Source organism: Oncorhynchus mykiss, chromosome Y (genome assembly GCF_013265735.2).
Source record: "Oncorhynchus mykiss isolate Arlee chromosome Y, USDA_OmykA_1.1, whole genome shotgun sequence".
In the NCBI taxonomy this organism is placed as follows: domain Eukaryota; kingdom Metazoa; phylum Chordata; class Actinopteri; order Salmoniformes; family Salmonidae; genus Oncorhynchus; species Oncorhynchus mykiss.
The window spans coordinates 13,346,374-13,366,676 of NC_048593.1; the positions used below are offsets into that span (position 1 = coordinate 13,346,374).

Sequence of the window (20,303 nt, forward strand, 5' to 3'; positions counted from 1 at the left end):
TAAGAAACCTATTGTGAAGTATGTTATAAACGCAACATGTAAAGTGTTGGTCCCAACTTTTATGAACTGAAATAAAAGAGTAGAGAAATTTTACATACACACAAAAAGATTATTTCTCTCAAATTTTGTGCACAAATTTGTTTACATCCCTGTTAGTGAGCATTTCTCCTTTGCCAAGATAATCCTGACAGGTGTGGCATATCAAGAAGCTGATTAAACAGCGTAATCATTACACAGGTGCACCTCGTGCCGGGGACAATTAAAAGCCTGTCTAAAATGTTCAGTTTTGTCACAACACAATGCCACAGATGTGTACAGTTGGCATGCTGACTGCAGGGATGTCCCCCAGAGCTGTTGCAAGAGAATGTAATGTTAATTTCTCTACCATAAGCTGCCTGCAAAGTCATTTTAGAAAATTTGGCAGTATGTCGAACCGGCCTCACAACCGCAGACCACGTGTATTGCGTTGTGCGGGCGAGCGGTTTTTTTATGTCAATGTTGTGAACAACGTGCCCCATGGTGGCTGTGGGATTATGGTATGGGCAGGCATAAGCTACGTACAATGAACACAATTGCATTTTAAATCGATGGCAATTTGAATGCACAGATACCGTGACGAGATCCTGACGCCCATTGTCGTGCCATTCATCCGCCTCCATCACCTCATGTTTCAGCATGATAATGCACTGCCCCATGTCGCAAGGATCTGTACACAATTCCATGGCCTGCATCCTCACCAGACATGCCACCCATTGAGCATGTTTGGGATGCTCTGGATCGACGTGAGCAACGGTGTGATCCAATTCTCTGCAATATCCAGCAACTTTGAAGAGGAGTGGGACAACAATCCACAGGCCACAATCAACAGCCCGGATCAACTATGTGAAGGAAATGTGTGGCGCTGCACGAGGCAAATGGTCACACGCCAGATACCGACTGGTTCTCTGATCCACACCCCTACCTTTCTTCTTTAAAAAAGGTTTTCTGTGACCGACCAATGCATATCTGTATTCCCAGTCATGTGAAATCCATAGATTAGGGCCTAATGAATTTAAATTCAGTATATGATAATGGATATTTTTTTCACCTCTACCCTCGTCTGTGGTGGTCTGTAAATCCACAACCATCCATTATAAGTCTCAGTCCCTAACAGGATTACAAATGAAGATAGTTGCCTAGCGAAACTCTATATCTGGTGATCAACTAACATATTTTGTTATAATGCTTGCCGAGCTGGTGAGTGAGATTGACTCAGCTTTTTGGGTGCTAAGAGAGGTCGCTAACATACAGATGATACTGGTTCAGTCTGTGATCAACTCTGTGGAGGAGTTGAGGCACTTGTCAATCTCTGTCCCAGTCTCGCTCTATCCTGTTGTTTGTTTCCCAAAGTCTGTACCTGTTAAAGACAAAACATTTTATTTAAAATCAGTCAATCAAAAAAGATGTCCATAAAACTCTGGGATTATGAGCCACAACAAGCTGATCAACTACATTCAGAACTCTCCTCCAGTTCCTTTGATTTCTACTGACCTCTTCTGGTCTACAACTAGTAGTGCAGCTTCAAACACCATTCAGAACAAAGGAGGCTGTGGAGTTGACTTTAGGATTTTATTTAGCGTTAATACAATATACAAAAACAAACTACTCAACATGCAACTTGAAGGAGAGACGGAGCTTCTGTACAGTAAAATTAAATTCAGGGCACCAGCCGACCAGTCGTCAAACTTTACAAAATATACAAACATCATAAAGACTGCTCACTTTCTTTAAATAACTTCAATTTATTCCAGTCAGAAATGAGCAAGACCAATTTCATATTCATTCTCAGTGTTTTCTACCACATACTTGTGTCATTGATTCAAAAAGTACAAGTTAAAGCCACAGTCCATCTCAAAAGATGCACAGTTCATGTCGCTTACTTCCCGCGACAGACTCTCTCACATTTAAGCAGTTGATGCATCCCCCCCCCCCCCCCCCCCCCCCCCCCCAAACCTCAGAGAGATGACTATCAGTCTAAAAGGAAAACAGGAAGATCTATATATATATAGATATTAAAAAAAGGAGCATAAAAAAAAGCTGAAAAACACAACAGGTATCCTGCAGCAACAGAACGGAAGATCTCAGCATGTCTCTGCCCTGCCCACAATAGCATTCAACTGAACAGCCAGTTATCCTTGTTAAGACTTCACTTTGACTGACACACACACCACACCAAAATGGTATTAGATCACACGCCGCCGCCGCCTCCCTCCCCCTCTTCATGTCACACTCAAAAAGGTGAAAGTCACAGGCAGGTTCACGGTTTTACACTCAAAACAAGGAAGTTAGAGCTTATGCATGACCTTCTCGACCAACATGATGATGAATAACATACAACTAAGAGGATGACGCACAGAACAAAAAGATAAACAAGCCACTCTCGGATCAGAAGGCCTAAAACACTTGTTGTTGGGGGGGGGGGGGGGGGGGGGGATTGCTCCTTTCACTCAATCATACAATGAATACTCAGGCTATCAGCGTCGACACATCCATGCAGCATAGACCAATGATATTACTGGGAGATTTCGCCTGTTCTTGGAGCGTTTGGAGACACAGGGATTACTGGACCGGTTCAGTTTAATGCACAGCATTTTAACTTCAAAACAAGACCATTTCGTTCACTCACAAACCATAGACTTCTATAATACAGAGAGGCGTAGACCAGAGCAGTGTCCTGTAGATCAGCAAGCTCGGTCATGCACGTAAAGAGCACTGACTGAGGTACTGTATATCCCCGGGTAGAAAACCTAGGCTAGAGATGAGCCAACTCTCTCTCACTGGAGTCGGTTGTTAGCATACAGCTCAGCTAGCATACATTTGCAGGTCTGAAAGCATCGGGTTTTGGGGGGTGCGTGTGTGATGCGGTGTCTACGTGAAGGGCAACGTTACCACTAAAGCAAGGGACAAGGATAGAGGCTATGACATTTAGGTCGCTGTCATCTGGCTTCTTTGTTTATATTATAAAAGTGTTATTGAGAACACAAGATGTTATCAAAAGGCAAGACTTAAAAGCTACTACGACATGGCTGTGAGACAAGACAACGTGAGAGGGGGAAAAAAAATCTAACCAAGACACCGAACCTGATTTCTGAGACACTTCCTTGTTTAGAACACGGATGGGTTTACACTCGGATCTTGAGATGAATCAGTCTTGACGATTCCCGAGGTGACAACGTTGGACTGCGCAGCACTCATCAACACTACCAGGTCTCACCACCAGAGGGCAGACTGGTGACCACTGACTGGTGGCCATATCCGCTTGACTGGCGCAAGGTTCAAAACAAGTGTTTTGTTTTCATTAAGTGTTAAACATTTCTAACGGTACTTGGTTAAATCCAGTGAATAAATGAGTCGTGTACGTTTATGGATAGCTACAGCCATTTGAGTCTTGGTGAAGGGAATTGACTTGCATCAGAGGGAGTGACAGAAACTGGATGTGGAACGTACCCAATGTATAGGCCTCGGCATTAACATATAGAGAGATACTAATATTCATATGCACACACACACACACACACACACACTTCAAGGAAAGTTTGCAAACACTTGTATAGTGACATGACTAAGTGGTGTGGGGTCAGACAGACACAGGACAGGAGCGTTTTAATAAAGCCACTAGGGTGAGCGGAGTTACAGCCCTCAGGGCAAGATGAGAGGCGGGGGTTGGTGGATGAGACGAGAAGGATAAGACGGTGATGTCCTAAACCTCTAGATTCCACAGGATGTAGATCTGCACTGGGAGCTGGACGGAACTGAATGAAACGACTTAAACACAAGCCTCTCATGTATACTTCCTGCTTTCATCTACTATGACATAATTGGGCTCATCCTTCTAGGTCTCATCCAGAGAGAATGATAGAGGCCTCTATTGGCCAAAAGCCCATTTTAGCATGGGCAGCACCATTGAGTGCTTCTGCCATTTTAAGCCAGGGGAGGGGGGTTCTACTAAGCTATATGGAATTGTTTTAAGAGGTCATACCAAGGATCACTTTTCTATTTGATTTTGACATTTGAAGACCCCTTTGAAGTATATTTTTTATTCAAACATTTTGAGCCTTTGTGCTCTTAGCCCATACAAACTGATTGAATATCATTCACTATATGGAACAGTCGCCCCCCCCCCAAAAAATCTAAAGGAAGTTTATTGTGTCTGTCCTGTATCAGAAATGAGAAAGATCAGGAAATATGTTGTTTTTATTACATGCATTAAACCCCTTATTTTTGGCACTAAACAGTCTCCATATATACTTCCATAAATGTTTTAAACTTGTACCGGGGGACCTTTAAGACGAGTCTTGTGAGGCCTGACCTTAGACGAGGCCCAAGATGGTTTGTGGGGTGGGGTGGGGTGGGGGGTGGGGGGGTCGTAGAGCAAAACACCATTGTCTTTGTGAGAGTCCCATCTTTACATAGATTGGTTTGGACTAGAAAACTTTCTGATGCTACGGACGAGTTTGTGAGCAGAACCATTTTCAGGACGTCTCTTGGTCGGACAAACGCCGCTCGAGCGCCATCACCTTTCACTGCAGATGCGGAAGTGTGGCATGGGCGCATGCGGTGGACTGAGACGCATCCAATACACCATCTCCCAAGCTTAAACATTTTTACCGGGATTATTTTATTATGCTTATTATGTTAATGCTAATTAGATTTCCGTGGGGGCGCGGACATCGACATAAGGGGGTTAAAGAAATCAAAAAGTAGTCAACTGGGTCGGTATTTTTGTTTTATGGGTTGTAGCCTCAATGGCGCTGCCCCATGCTGTCACAGACGACTACAACGCCACAGATACAGAGACGAGCCCTCTACCTCTCTCTCTATGGTCTCATCCTAGTCATGCGAGTAGAGCTAGGTTGGGAGGGCAGGGAAGCTTGAGCTCAGCTCGGGAGGGGGGGGGGGCTGGATTGGACGGAGTGAAGAAATAGGGCGGGCTCCGGGGGCCAATCAGATCTGTTGCTTGAAGGCTCCGCTGGCGGCGTTGGAGGCGGCGGTGGCAGCGGCGGTCTGGACCGTCTTGTTGGCCATGACGCCCGTGGCGAACTCGGCCTGGGCCTTCTCAAAGCTGGCCCCTGTGGTGCGGTACATGCCATGGACCTGGAGGGATAAGAGGGAGAGGAGGGACAGAGGAGGGGAGAGGGAAAGAGGGAGAGCAACGAAGAGGAGATTATTGAAATGAGGTCTATGAATACCCCAAGTGTTTCTTCATCTCAAAGAACGTGCGGGATGTTCTGATGCCTTTGAGTCTAATCTCCACAAACCTGGTGAACAGCCGAGTCACAGTCACCTTATTGATTATGATGACGGATTGTGTGTGTGTGTGTGTACCTTTTTGAACATAATGAGCGACATGGCAGCCAGGGCAGTGAAAAGAGCAGCGATGAGGATCATGATGATGCCAACAGGGATGCTCTTATTCAGGCCAGTCAGAGCAGAGAGCCACCCGCTGTTGGAGAGAAAGAAGGACAACCAGAGAGAGGATACTAGGTACTGAATCTCTAGCCATAAACAGGGTGAACAACGTAGAGTCCGGGTGATGTCAGAGAACCGTGTCGCCATGTCACTTCCTGTTAAAGTCTGCGACAGTGACTGCCCTCACCTGGCGCCCCAGCCGGAGATACCGATGGACTGCATCACGTGAACGCCAAACTGACAGATGTACACGAAGAAGAATACAAAGAAACGGAACGAGCTGTCACTCCTGGAGAGAAGAAGACACTGCCATTTAATGAACAACATCGGAGTGTGTGTGCGTGTGGGTATTTTGGGTACGTGTGTATGTCTGTGCGCGCGCTCGCTCTTTTCTACACCCACCTGAAAGCTCCGTAGAGGGGTCTGTACCAGCAGACGAAGGAGCAGGGGGTGAAGATCATGAACCAGAGCATGGCCAGACCAAAGTCCACTCCCTTGGTCGCATCCACACAGAACCAGGCCAGACAGCCAAACATGTTGGCGAACAACGTCCCTGTGTGGACTTGAGGGGAACGACAAACACAATACCTCTGATCAGTTTAAATTAAAACGTTGCAGATGGAAATGTAACAGAGCAGATGGAAATGTAACAGAGCAGATAGAAATGTAACAGAGCAGATAGAAATGTAACAGAGCAGATAGAAATGTAACATAGCAGATAGAAATGTAACAGAGCAGATAGAAATGTAACAGAGCAGATGGAAATGTAACAGAGCAGATAGAAATGTAACAGAGCAGATAGAAATGTAACAGAGCAGATAGAAATGTAACAGAGCAGATAGAAATGTAACAGAGCAGATAGAAATGTAACAGAGCAGATAGAAATGTAACAGAGCAGATAGAAATGTAACAGAGCAGATAGAAATGTAACAGAGCAGATAGAAATGTAACAGAGCAGATGGAAATGTAACAGAGCAGATAGAAATGTAACAGAGCAGATGGAAATGTAACAGAGCAGATGGAAATGTAACATAGCAGATAGAAATGTAACAGAGCAGATAGAAATGTAACAGAGCAGATAGAAATGTAACAGAGCAGATGGAAATGTAACAGAGCAGATAGAAATGTAACAGAGCAGATGGAAATGTAACATAGCAGATAGAAATGTAACAGAGCAGATAGAAATGTAACAGAGCAGATAGAAATGTAACAGAGCAGATGGAAATGTAACAGAGCAGATAGAAATGTAACAGAGCAGATAGAAATGCCCGTTGTGTAGAATAGAGATGTGCATCAGCTCTCTAAGTTACATTTCTATGTGAAAGGGAGAGAGAGAGAGTGCTTGGTACAGGTCCTTTGCCGCATCCCATTCCATCTCTATCTGAAAGGGAGGCCCTGATAGGCTACGTCAGGGTCCTGCCAAGTAACGCTAGCGAAGAACAGGAGGTTAGGAAAAGGAGGACAAGGAAAGATGGCTGCTCAATAATTGAACACCACGGAGCCTGGTGGTGCGCGTACGCAGTCAATTAAATAATTCACACACTGAGCAGAACTCTACCTTGGGGCTATAACAACGGCAGGCCTCTGGGCATTGTGGAGAGTCTGGTGCGCTGCAGTCTACAGACACTTTGGCATATAGCTACAGCGGCAGGACTCTGCACCATACTGAGGCATCTAACACTCACACTCTGGGTGAGAGAGAATACATAACGTGTAGGTAGAGGAGAGTGAGGGGGTGGGTGAGAGCCACAAAGAGGGTAGAGCGAGGACGAGTGAGAGATAAGAGAGTAGGAAGGCACGGCGTCAAGACAGGTTGGAACTCCCCGTGCCTCCACCCCCCCACCAGTCACCTGACCTGGTCACATAACCAACCACATGACCTAACCATGTGGGGATGGAATTCCAAGCTGTGCTATTGGCCCATGTCTAATACATTTCCTTTATAATCCTTCTCAATGACCTTTTCATATTTAACAGACTGGCTGTCAAGCCTTAAAAAATATATATATAAAAATAAAAAAATGGAGATACGTTTTTTTCCCAAAGCTGACAACAAAACTCAGACAGAGGTTCAGGCATATTGAAAGAACAATTCTAAAGAATTCTACATTTACCATACTAGTGTCCGTTTTCCGACGTCACAAGCACTGAGCGGGACGGGGGGGGGGGGGGAGCAGATGACTTGACAAGAGGGCAGAGGTCACTCACACATCCAGATGTAGTACATGATCTTGACAGTCTTCTGGAACTCCACAGGGATGTCCACAGTGATGTCGTGGTAGAAACAGGGGCCCACGGGGAACTTCTCAGGGAGAGGAGGCCAGTTGTTTTTCCTACCTGAGCCAGAGAGAAAGGGAGCAACGCTTGAATGATTCTGCCAAACATTGCGTGAAGGTTTAGGCCTGACAAAGCTTCTAGGTAGTTTGCACGCAAGACCATTGGTTGAATGTTGTGTGAAGGTTGGTGCCAACCTCCTGATGTGCTGAGCGACTGCATCTCTCTCTCGCGGCGGTCTAGCTCGGCGGCCTTCCTCTCCAGCTCTTCCTGTCTCCTCAGCAGCTCTGTAGCCGCCCACGCCTGCTCCTACACACACACACACACACACACACACTAACATTACACTAAACCAACAAGCGATATACAGTACAGAGAGATGTTATCCAGGCTAGATCACACTCCACATGGCTGACAAGTTGGATTTGACCGAAAACGTTGAACTTCAAGTCAACTTGAAACTGACATTGAGGCAGCTGACTTTTTGTTTTAGTAGTGTGTGTGTGTGTGTGTTCGGCAGACTACTGTATCAGCACACAGCACAGTCCCAGTAGTCGTCTCCACCTCCTCTCTTTCCATGCGATTCAGAATAATTTACACTCCGCTTTTAATTTGACTAAAGGCAGATCGCTGTGCAGGCTTCACTAGTGTGTGTGTGTGTGCCCCAACTCTACCAAGCAACAACTGCAGGAAGTAATGGCTGTATTTGATGTTACGAGCCACACTACTGACAAAATGCTGCCCAATGCAACTTTTTTATTTAACTAGGCAAGTCAGTTAAGAACAAATTCTTATTTACACAACGGCCTGGCCAATTGTGCACCGCCCTATGGGACACCCAATCACGGCCAGTTGTGATACAACCTGGAATTGAACCAGGGTCTGCAGTGATGCCTCTAGCACTGACCTGCAGTGCCTTAGACCGCTCCGCCACTCGGGAGGCCCCAATCGTTTAAAGGTAGGAAGATTTTTTCAATAGGGCAAGGGACAGGATAGTAGATCACATGCCTTATTGCCAACTTCCTAGTTGCAGCCTAGGTTGAAGAAGACAACGGGATTCTAATATCCCATATCTCTTTGCAACAATGGAACTAATGCTAGCTCTCAGCGGCGCTGGTAGTTAGCAACGGCGCCGGTCCCAGATTTGTGACGACGTCATCTTAAGCTGTATATCTGATCTGGGTCGCAGCATCCTGATATAGTCAATGTGTGTGTGTGTGTGTGTGTGTGTGTGTGTGTGTGTGTGTCAAAACATAAAAGAAGGTATATGCGTCAGTAGAGGTAGAAAAAGACTAAGTAGAATAAGGAATGGTCTTCCTGTGCTACCTGTCTGCTGAGGTCTCTCTATCGCTCTCTTTTCAGCTGCAAACACAAAGTTACACATGTCCCTCAGAAAGCCGAGGCGTAGAGCCCACATTCATGTTTATGAAGCGTCTCTGTGGCATAGAAGCATCTCCACGCTGTCACAAACAGCTTTTATTAGAGCACGCCACGCTCTGTGGGGAGAGCCTGCTGACAAACCCACCAGAGCATGGTGTGTGTGTGTGCGCGTGCATGGTGTTTCTATGGAAATGCAACGCTACATTGAGCCCTCTGTCTTCAGAGGGGTGGAATAGCACGGAGTGAAAGGGTAGAACAGGATGTGAGGCACGTGTGGGGTACCTGTGACTGCGAGTATGCAGGAGGTTCTTCAGTAGGCTTCATGATGGCTGGTTGTGTGTTGGTGGTGGTGGTGGGGGGGGCCGGCAATTTAGGCGCTGGGCCAGGGTGGACCTGGGAAGGACAAAAAAAAAAATAGCCAGCGTGGGATTGTTAAAATGTAGCTATGTCTCAAACCGTACCCTATTCCCTATGTAGTACAAGCAAACAAGTGTAGCTTGGGTCAAGACAATGTAGTGTACTGAAGGGGGAATAGGGTGTGAACAGCGAAGCAGACAGTCCGGAATCAGCATCTTCAACCGTTCTTCCGGAACAGAAGCTTTTGAGGAGGGACGAAAAAACATAATTAACACCTGTCATCTGGAACTACGTCACCGTCGGTCCTTATCGGTGCTTCTGTTTTGCTCTCAATTCAATTCAAGGGGCTTTATCGGCATGGCAAACATACGTTCACATTGCCAAAGTAAGGGAGGTAGATAATATACAAAAGAGAAATAAACATTAAAAATGAACAGTAAACATTGAACTCACAAAAGTTCCACAAGAATAAAGACATTACAAATGTCATATTATGTCTATATACACACGGTGTTGTAACGATGTACAAATGGTTAGAGTACAAAAGGGAAAGTTAATAAGCATAAATGGGTTATATTTACATATATTTATTTGTTTGTTCTTCACTGGTTGCCCTTTTCTTGTGGAAACAGGTCACAAATCTTGCTGCTGTGATGGCACACTGGTATTTCACCCGGTACATATGGGAGTTGATCAAAATCAGGTTTGTTTTTTAAATTCTTTGTGGATCTACATAATCTGAGGGAAATATGTGTCTCTAATATGGTCAAACATTTGGCAGGAGGTTATGAAGTGCAGCTCAGTTTCCACCTCATTTTGTGGGCAGTGTGCATATAGCGCGTCTTCTCTTGAGAGCCAGGTCTGCCTATGGCGGCCTTTCTCAATAGCAAGGCTATGCTGACTGAGTCTGTACATAGACTGCTCTCATCAATGGTGTCTCTCACACCTACCCGCCACCTCTCCTCTCACACTGTGCAGTTGTAGGGCAGCCCTCGAAGTGACTTATCAACTGTATGCAGGATTTTCCACTGTGTTGATCTCACCAACCCCCATTGTCTCACCTCTGAGAAGCAGAGGTTACAGCCTGTAGGTCTGATACCTGATTGGAGGTTAACTTTACAGTAATGCTATTGGTCAACAAATCAGATTGAATCCAAACAAGTCAAATGCATATAAAAAGGGTCTTAGATTCAGTGTTCTTTCTATTACGTGTTCCTGACTTGCTGTGGTGAGATCCCCGTCTCTCCCATGAGCAATTTTTAAAATGTTATTAACTAGGCAGGTCAGTTAAGAACAAATTCTTATTTACAATGACGGCCTACCGGGGAACAGTGGGTTAACAGATTTTTACCTTGTCAGCTCGGGGATTCAATCCAGTAACCCTTCGGTTACGGTCATCCCTCTCATTCCTTCTCTGATCATGCTTAGAATAATGCCTTGTAAAGTAATTAAATACACTTGTATTTAGAATTCAATTCTCAGACATTTTTCCCATTGCCTATTACTGTAACGCGACCCCAGCGTTCCGTTACTGTAACGCGACCGCAGCGCTCCGTTACTGTAACGCGACCCCAGCGTTCCGTTACTGTAACGCGACCCCAGCGCTCCGTTACTGTAACGCGACCCCAGCGTTCCGTTACTGTAACGCGACCCCAGCGTTCCGTTACTGTAACGCGACCCCAGCGTTCCGTTACTGTAACGCGACCCCAGCGTTCCGTTACTGTAACGCGACCCCAGCGTTCCGTTACTGTAACGAGACCCCAGCGTTCTTCCATATTGCTAAAATTATCTTTATGGAGTCACATACACATTTTAGTAGGCTAATTACGAGTCGCATGTGAGGTTTTACAGTATCCTATATACACACACACACACACACGTCAGATATGACTACACTGTACTCACCGGCTTGGCATCTGTGAAGGGGTTGTACTCTTCCAACCCTGGAGGAGCATTCTGTGTTACTTGGGTCACCGATGGATCCTGCGAGGAGAGGGAACGAGAGAAACTCACTCTTCATTACATATGACACACCGTTCTACAGAATGGATGAGGAGCCTTGAGGGAGTACGTCAACAGGCTACACTCCCCATGTAGTCACCCAAGTCGAAATAATAGACACTTAACTTGACTAGCCTATATGCTGCGTTGCCGCGGTGATGAACGAACTCGGAAGCCAGTCCAGTGTGACATGAACAGGTCTGTAGTGAATGCTAGCCTAGCCTACATGCATATAGCAAGTTCTTTCAACCCATTCTATGACATCTGCTTACGAATCAAGCGCAACAAAACTCAAGGGCAGCACCACCACAAGAATAATTTGCCTAACCCGGCCTCTGGTTTTCAACGGCCAACAAGACAGACAAGTACTTTTCATCTGAAGAGAATACAGACAAAAAGACCCTAACAGCAGGCTGACCTTCACGGTCTATAATCTAGGGCCCGATAAAAATATATCTATATATATTTTTTTTTGTGTGTGTTTTTTTTGCCTAGTTGTGTTTTTTTCCACTGAATTCCGTTTTCCAAGGTTTCTGTTTTTTCAGGTTTTCCCTCTCAAAAACAACTTTTGTATTTTTTTTTATAACATCAGATTTTTTTTCTTTCAAAACATCCACAATGTTTAAACCAAGTTTAAGATCTGGAGAGAAAAAAAAGCTGAACTGAGCACCACCAACAGACTCCATTTGGTTTGGGGCGTTTCTGTAGCACACATGCAATTGCAGTTTGCTAAACAAATTGCCAATGTATTGACGCAAATAATCATGATATCAGGTAGGCATACTTTGTAGTTAACATTTAATTGAGAATGTTTTTGGGAAAGCTTTTCCACCTATCAGAAGACTTAACATTATTAGCATCCTTTAGGGAGGTCAGAGACCTGGCCGTGTGGTGCCAGGACAACCTCTCCCTCAACGTGATCAAGACAAAGGAGATGATTGTGGACTACAGGAAGACGGAGCACGCCCCCATTCTCGTCGACACGGCTGCAGTGGAGCAGGTTGAGAGCTTCAAGTTCCTTAGTGTCCACATCACCAAACTAACATGGTCCAAGCACACAATGACAGTCGTGAAGAGGGCACAACAAAGCCTATTTCCCCTCAGGAGACTGAAAAGATTTGGCATGGGTCCTCAGATACTCAAAAGGTTCTACAGCTGCACCACCGAGAGCATCCTGGTTTCATCACTGCCTGTTATGGCAACTGCTCGGCCTCTGACCGCAAGGCACTACAGAGGGCAGTGCGTAAAACCCAGTACATCACTGGGCCAAGCTTACCTCCATCCAGGAACTCTATACCAGGCGGTGTCAGAGGAAGGCCCTAAAAATTGTCAGACTCCAGCCACTAGTCATAGACTGTTCTCTCTGCTACCGCACGGCAAGTGGCACCGAAGCGCAAAGTCGAGGTCCAAAAGGCTTCTTAACAGCTTCTACCCCCAAGCCATAAGACTCCTGAACAGCTAATCAAAGGGCTACCCAGACCCCTCTTTTACAATGCTGGTACTCTCGATTTATAAATCTATGCATCTTCATTTTAACTCTACCTATATGTACAATTACCTCATTTACCTCGACTAACCCGTGCCCCCGCAAATTGACTCTGTACTGGTACCCCTGTATATAGCCTCACTATTGCTATTTTACTGCTGCTGTTTAATTGTTACTTGTATTTTTAAAATACCTAACACGTTTTTCTTAATGTCTTATAGCATTGTTGGTTAAGGGCTAGTAAGTAAGCTTCTCACTCTAAGGTTGAGCTGTTGTATTCGGCACGTGACAAATACCGTTTGATTTGATTATCGCTAATGGCTCCACCGTGATAGACAAACACGCACACAGACAGCGGCTTTCCTGCGTTACAGAGTTGAAGGAAAATATGAATCGCTAATGCATTTTGTTCATGTCTTATGGTAATCTCGGACATATTAAAACATTTTCTAATCAGTTCAATACATCTAGTTGTTTTCCTACTAAAAGTGCAATACATTTCTTAATGTTGTTCAAATGCGTTTTAATGTCTGGATTCCGTCCGCGTTCTCTGCTTCGTGGATTTTATTAGGCCCTAATACCCTGAAACTGGCAAAGACGAGATGACTCCAATCATTTTCACCACCACACAGACAGCTATAAATAGGGCAGAGCCCACGAGTTCGAGAACACTTTCCTCTGCTAAGACAAAGGACTCGGTGTGCTGCCGTCACTGGCATACTGTGCTGTAGTGCAGACACCGACACAGTCTAGGCTAATTGTTTTATTTAAATCAACCTTTAACCTTCAAGCTATGCAGATTCTAGGTTGGTATCAGCGAGTTCAAATTTCAGTTTCATAGGCCACTCCCGTGTGAATCCGGGAGGCTACGACTAAGCTATTTGAAAGTATAGCCCCATAGGTGCACTGCCGCATTGTTTAAGGTGTCTACAGGTTTGTGATGCCGTTCTCTCTGAAACAGAGAATAACGTAGGGCTTGTAGTGGTGTAGCCCCATCATCTTTGTGTGTGTGCGGTACTGTGCACATGGATACGTGTGTGTGTGTGTGTGTGTAGGGTGCATTTCAGGTGGCTAGCTCACCATGACAAGTTCACGCATGCAGCATCAATTCAGACGGTACTTCAGTTCAGTGCAGCCCTGTCCAATAACTCCAGTAAAGTAGTCCAGTATAGACCGCTACAGACCAGTATAGTCCAGTTACAGCCAGTACGCTCCAGTATCAGGTCAGTCCGTCCCAGTCCAACCCTTCTCCTCTGTCCTTGGCTGTGAGGTTCTGTTCTGACTGAGAGTATCATATCTGTGTGTAACAGGATGCAGGCTGTGCCTTGTCCCGAGGACAGGCATGTATGTCATCAATACTTCAGAGTGCATCGTGATACATCTTTAATATGGTCCTGATGCACAGCCAGATTGACACACAGTGCTCACGTACAAGCTCGGTACACCCCACGGAACTACACAACTACAGGATAGGCGACTGCTGTTCACAGGCTACATTACAATATAGATTGGGCCAATAATGAACTAGGCCTACCTGTTGGATTTATGTGAACACAACAAAACTCTCTCTGTTAATATTAGAGATAAAAGGAGGGCCTCCACTAGAAGCTGTTAGTATGCCTATTGCTCGAGGGGGAAAAGCGTCTCGTAAAGAGAAAGCAGCAACGTTGACAAACATGCGTGTCTGTGTTAGATAGGCCTACAAGTTCTCTCCCTCCACAACAGTACTGAATGTCCCGTAGGTTTTATGAACGCAATTGATTTGATAAGAGACTACCAGGAAGGAGCAGAAAGTAAGTCAAGGGAAAGCAGCTCATGTAACACTAAGCACCAGCTGTCGCCATGACAGCACCATATGATTTCATGAACTATTGAAGAGAGCCCAGAGTTGCAAGGCATGAATCATTAGGCTTCTGGCCGCAAGGCTGAAACGGGGAGTCAACTAACAATGCCATAACTAGGGCCCTAACAAACAAACAAAAAAAGTTACTTTTTTTTTTTTCAGGTTGTCGCTCTCATAAATCACACAAAGAAAAACAAGAGTTGGATGTTTTAAGTCCCAAAAATGCTTAAACCACATCAGGAGACCAAGTTTGAGGTCTGGGGGGAAAAAAATGTAATTCATTTTCGGGTGTAGATACCCTTCAATTCACATGAGCACCAGCAAGAGACTTGTTTGGTTAGCACTTAGCAGTGTTTGTGTAGCACACATGTAGCAGTTTGCTAAACAAATTGCCACTGGATTTATGCAAATAATCATGATACCAGGTAGGCATAGGCTACTTTGTGGTTAACATTTAATTTAGAAGGTATTTGGGAAAGCCTTTCCAACTACCGGAAGATGCTTATCATTATTAGCGTCATCGCTAACGGCTAGGTTACACAAAGTGGTAGACAATCGCTCACACAGACATGGGCATTCCTGCGTTGCATCGTCAGAAAGTTTCAGGAAAATACGATTCACTGATGCATTTTGTTAATGTCTTATGATAATCTTGGGCATATTCATTTTCTAATAATTCAATACATTTTGGAATATTGTTGAAATGTCTGGATTCCGTGATCCCGTCCACATTGCAGATTTCATAGGGCTCTACCTAACAGACAGGTTTAGAAATATATATTTTTCCCTGATAGGTTAGCCTAGGCCTGATACAGGTGATACACAGTACCGGTCACTGGTTTTCAAGCCTTTCAATCACTTTCAGAGAAACTGTGTGTGTGCTGTGCACTCTAACTTATTGATCCATGAAGTGATAGGGAGAGAAAAAAAGAAAAAAACAGGACAGCAACCCACTAGGCAGACAGGCAGACACCCATGTCCTTTTCCCAAGAGACTGAAGTAACAGACTGAACGACTTGAGATGGTTACACTACAGCCTTCAAGCTCTGAAACCTAACGGTTCTAAAATCTGACCAATCTTGTTTGTTCACACACACACGTGGGATTCCCCGGAGACCTGCAGCAGTACAGACGTAACAGAGAGGGACTAATCGTGTATAGCCAGATAAATAATTGACTGTTTACGTGGTGCGGTGTTCAGCGGCAGCTCTAGTGTCGAGTTACACACACACATTTCTATACAGCACAGTTAGGCTAGCTGTGGGAAGTGCACCATTCATTCCTTCACGAACAATAAAACCCATGCTTACGATCAATTATCGATACTCCTTACACATAAGCATCAACCTACAGACCGAGCCACATCATCCAAACAGCAAGGAGGAGGGGACCCATTTTCCCCAGAGGGCAACACTGCAGCTTCCTGGAGTGACAGAGCAATGATTAAAGGACCAGAAAGGGCAGAAGTGTGCATGTCAGAGGGCGAGAGCCAGCGAGCAACCTTGCAGTGAGTGAACTATAATTTAATTGATATCGAGAGAGAGACAGAGCGAGAAAGGGATGAAGGATAAAGAGAGAATGAAAGGAAGGCAGAAGCTTCTGTCTAAAACAGGGAACACCAACGAGCCAGGAAAGTAGCCTAGCCTAAACAACACAAAGCAAATGGAGTGAGCTGTGCTTATGAGGATCAAAGACCGTTTCTCCCTGGTGAGCCACCGTCTACAAAAAGACACATCTAAGTAATACCATTTTCATAATGAAAGCAGGGCAACATGTCATCTTACAACCGCCACAGCAGCCGGTATCAAAGCGTGATTTCCTGGAAAGAAAATGTAGTGGGATCACATGTGACATTATAACAGAACATCAAATGACTGTAGGCATCCTTGTTGTTTTGAAGAAATGGCTGAGACTGGAATAGAGTATTTCATCTGTCAATCACAATGTGACCTGTCCTGGATTCCAAGACAACAGCTGGAACAATGGATGTCCCAAAGAGTGGGATTATCATTCCCAGAACCACTGACAACAAAAGCCCCCCCCCCCCTCCCTCCCTCCCCGCAATGCTTCCATTCACCCACTCTTCAAATCCCTTGGGTTGTTTATTTCAAATAAATCACACACACACATGGCCATATCATGAAGATTGTGCTCGGACTTCTAATCTGTAGCCTTGTATACAGGGTAAATGAACATGGACATGGTAAATATAAATCTAGCTGGTTTGTCTATATAAATCGGCAGGACAGAACGGTGGCGGCGGGGATCCAGGACAGGCCACATTGTGAGTGAACTCTAATATTAAGGAAGTCTCAAGGTTCTGCTTGCCCGAGTTAGAATAACTCATGATAAGCTGTAGACCATACTACTTACCAAGAAAGTTATCAACATTTTTCGTAGCAGTCTATTTACTACCACAAACCGATGCCGCACTCAACAAGCTGTATAGGGTCACAAGCGACCAAGAAAGCGCTCACCAAGGTGCAGCGCTCCTAGTGGCCAGTGACTTTAACGCAGGAAAATTGAAATCCGTTTTACCTCATTTCTACTCACATGTCACCTGTGAAACTAGAGGTGAAAAAAACTCTAGACCCAAACACAGAGATGCATACAAAGCTTTCCCTCGCCCGCCATTTGGCAAATCTGACCATAACTCTTACTTATATTCAAAAACTCAAAACAGGAAGTACCAGTGACGTGCTCAATACGGAAGTGGTCCGATGAAGGAGATGCTAAGCTACAGGACTTTTTCGGTAGCACAGACTGGAATATGTTCTGGGATTCATCTGATGGCATTGAGGAGTTTACCACATCAGTCACCGGCAACATTAATAAGTGCATCGTCGACATCGTCCCCACAATGACCGTACGTACATATCCCAACCAGAAGCCATGGATTACAGGCAACATCCTTACTGAACTAAAGGCTAGAGCTTCCGCTTTCAAGGAGCTGGACACTAATCCAGATGCTTATAAGAAATCAAGCTACGCCCTCCGACAAACATGCAAAGCGTCAATACAGGACCAAGAACGCATCCTACACGGGCTCTGGCGCTCTTCAGATGTTGTAAACGTTCACGTATTACAAAGGGCAACCCAGCCGCGAGCTGTCCAGTGTCACTATTTAACTATATTTTGACTCATCACATACAATACTGTTACTGTTTATTATCTATCCTCTTGCCCAGTCACTTTATCCCTACCCAAATGCACATATCTACCTCAATTACCTTGTACCCCTGCACATCAACTCAGTACTGGTACACCGTGTTTATAGCCAAGTTATATTTACTCATTGTGTAATAATTGTGTTATTTTATCTATTTTTCTTCTCCATGCATTGATGGGAAGGGCCCGTAAGTAAGAATTCCACTGTTAGTCTACACCTGTTTACAAAACGTGACAAAATTTGATTTTGAAGATTAACCTGCATTGTGTCAGTTGGGAATGGGTGTATTTTGGACATGTATAAAGCTACATTGTTGCCCCATAACTATACAATTTTTCAGTGCCACACAGTCCACTACAAGCAACAATTCGGGTCTGATGAAGTCTCATCATGTAGGCCCTGGGCTAGCTGCCTACCAACCTCAACGAGTTGTCCTTAAATTGAAAAACTCACATGTAAACATTAGTGAAAGAATCATCAAGAGATGAGGCAACAGTTAACGTTACCTTTGTGTGAATAATGGCAGACCCTATACGCTGCCTCTGTCTACCTAGTTAACTATCAGATGTTAAAACACTTCAGGTGTCAAGACGCACCCCAACAACAGATGGCTGACAAGTCATAAAATAGCTAACGTTTGCTAGAAGTAGCAACTAGAAAAATGATGCCTGGCTGAACAGGACACAAAGTGATAACTCCACAATTGAATGGCAATAAGCGACATCATCATCTAGCTTGGTTGCTAGTTAGCTATAGTTTGTAAATAAATTGCTTGATACAACGTTCTCTTTGTTTAAAGTAACGACTTGCTGAGGTTAAATGTTTGTTAGCAAGTGCTACAGTTAAGCAATAAGGCACGAGGGGGTGTGGTATATTGGCCATATACCACCAACCCCGAGGTACCTTATTGCTATCATAAACCTGTTTCCAACGTAATTAGAGCAGTAAAAATACTTGTCGTCATACCCGTAGGTTTACGGATATACCATGACTGTCAGCAAATCAGCATTCAGGGCTCGAACCACCCCGTTTATAATGAACGTTAGCTAGTTAGCTGGGGCGTAAGTTATTCATTACGCAGCTTCTGTTACAAAACGTTTCGAAGCAAACGAAACCGGGAGGGATCTACCTGCATTTGCTCAATAAAAACTCTCGTTTTAAATGCAAAAGCAACTGTTTAGACTAATGATGGCGTAACTGCTGTCATGCCAAAGGAAACGACTTGACACTGTCATCGCTAGAAAGCTAGCTAAATTCAATTAAACATAACTGACATTAGCAGGCTAACAAATTAGCATAGCCAAATGACATACCGGCAAGTTAGCTATTTCACTTACCTGAAAAGGGTTATTGAATTCGGGGTCCGCGAACGGGTTGTGGTCGAAATCTGACATTCTACTTTGATGACGTCTTCAATTGTTAAAAACTGATTTAGTCTCGTTAAAAAAAATAATGAGCTGTACTTCAAAACAATGGCTGCAGCCAGCACCAGCTAGTCTGGACGCGGCTTGCTTTGAGCATCAGCAGCAAAATGGCAGGATCTCGGAAGTGATGTCTGCTTTGCTTGCCCCTGTAAAATGTGATCAACATCAATGAGTACGGCTACATGCACAGAATAATATAATTATTGTGGATTGTCAGATTAAAATAATAGTTAGTGTACATGCTTTGCAAGAAGACGGATTTCCCTATTAATAATGCTGTTTACACGGACACATCTGAAATCAGACCACTTGATCAAAATAAACATTCCATGTTATTTTTTGCAAAGCCTATTTGATTCGGAGTTCGGACACCCCTTCAAATTAGTGGATTCGGCTATTTCAGCCACACCCATTGCTGACAGGTGTATAAAATCGAGCACACAGCCACGTAAGTTCCATAGACAAACATTGACAGTAGAATGGCCTTAATGAAGAGCCCCTTAGTTCCAGTGAAGGGACATCTTAACGCTACAGCATACATTCTAGACGATTCTGTGCTTTCAACTTTGTGGCAACAGTTTGGGGAAGGCCCTTTCCAGTTTCAACATGACATGCACAAAACAAGGTCCATACAGAAACAAGTTAATGGTTTGTTCAGATCGGTTTGGAAGAACTTGACTGGCCAGCACAGAGCCCTGACACTTGTTCACATTCATTTTGTGAATTGTTTGCCCTTTAATTGTACTTCTGTATTTTGATCAATTCTTCATTACATACATGGAACAAAAATATAAAAGTGTTAGTTCCATGTTTCATGAGCTGAAATTTTCCCCCATTTTCCATATGCACAAAAAGCTTATTTCTCACAAATGTATTTACATCCCTATTAATGAACATTTCTCCTTTGCCAAGATAATCTAT

At 44.4% G+C, this 20,303-nt stretch overlaps 1 protein-coding gene across 1 annotated transcript; it reads right to left on the reverse strand.

The window, feature by feature from the left end:
• Positions 1-1,592: 1,592 nt before the first annotated feature.
• LOC110511055 (secretory carrier-associated membrane protein 1) lies at positions 1,593-19,720 on the reverse strand. The gene is made up of 9 exons (XM_036967388.1): positions 19,296-19,720; positions 11,365-11,442; positions 9,385-9,495; positions 7,920-8,031; positions 7,657-7,785; positions 5,851-6,010; positions 5,636-5,737; positions 5,365-5,482; positions 1,593-5,133 (listed from the first exon to the last, which is right to left on the reverse strand). The coding sequence occupies exons 1-9, from the start codon at positions 19,350-19,352 to the stop codon at positions 4,984-4,986; spliced, it is 1,017 nt and encodes a 338-aa protein (XP_036823283.1). The 5' UTR covers positions 19,353-19,720; the 3' UTR covers positions 1,593-4,983.
• Positions 19,721-20,303: the final 583 nt, after the last annotated feature.

What these genes read in the sequence shown, in the direction of transcription:
- LOC110511055 (XM_036967388.1), bottom strand. Translation starts at nt 19,352, where the DNA reads ATGTCAGATTTCGACCACAACCCGTTCGCGGACCCCGAATTCAATAAC. An exon ending in CTGCATACTCGCAGTCACAG is followed by an intron (nt 8,032 to 9,384) that starts GTACCCCACACG and finishes GTGTGTGTGTAG; the next exon opens with GAGCAGGCGTGGGCGGCTAC. An exon ending in CGCTCATTATGTTCAAAAAG is followed by an intron (nt 5,134 to 5,364) that starts GTACACACACAC and finishes TTATCCCTCCAG; the next exon opens with GTCCATGGCATGTACCGCAC.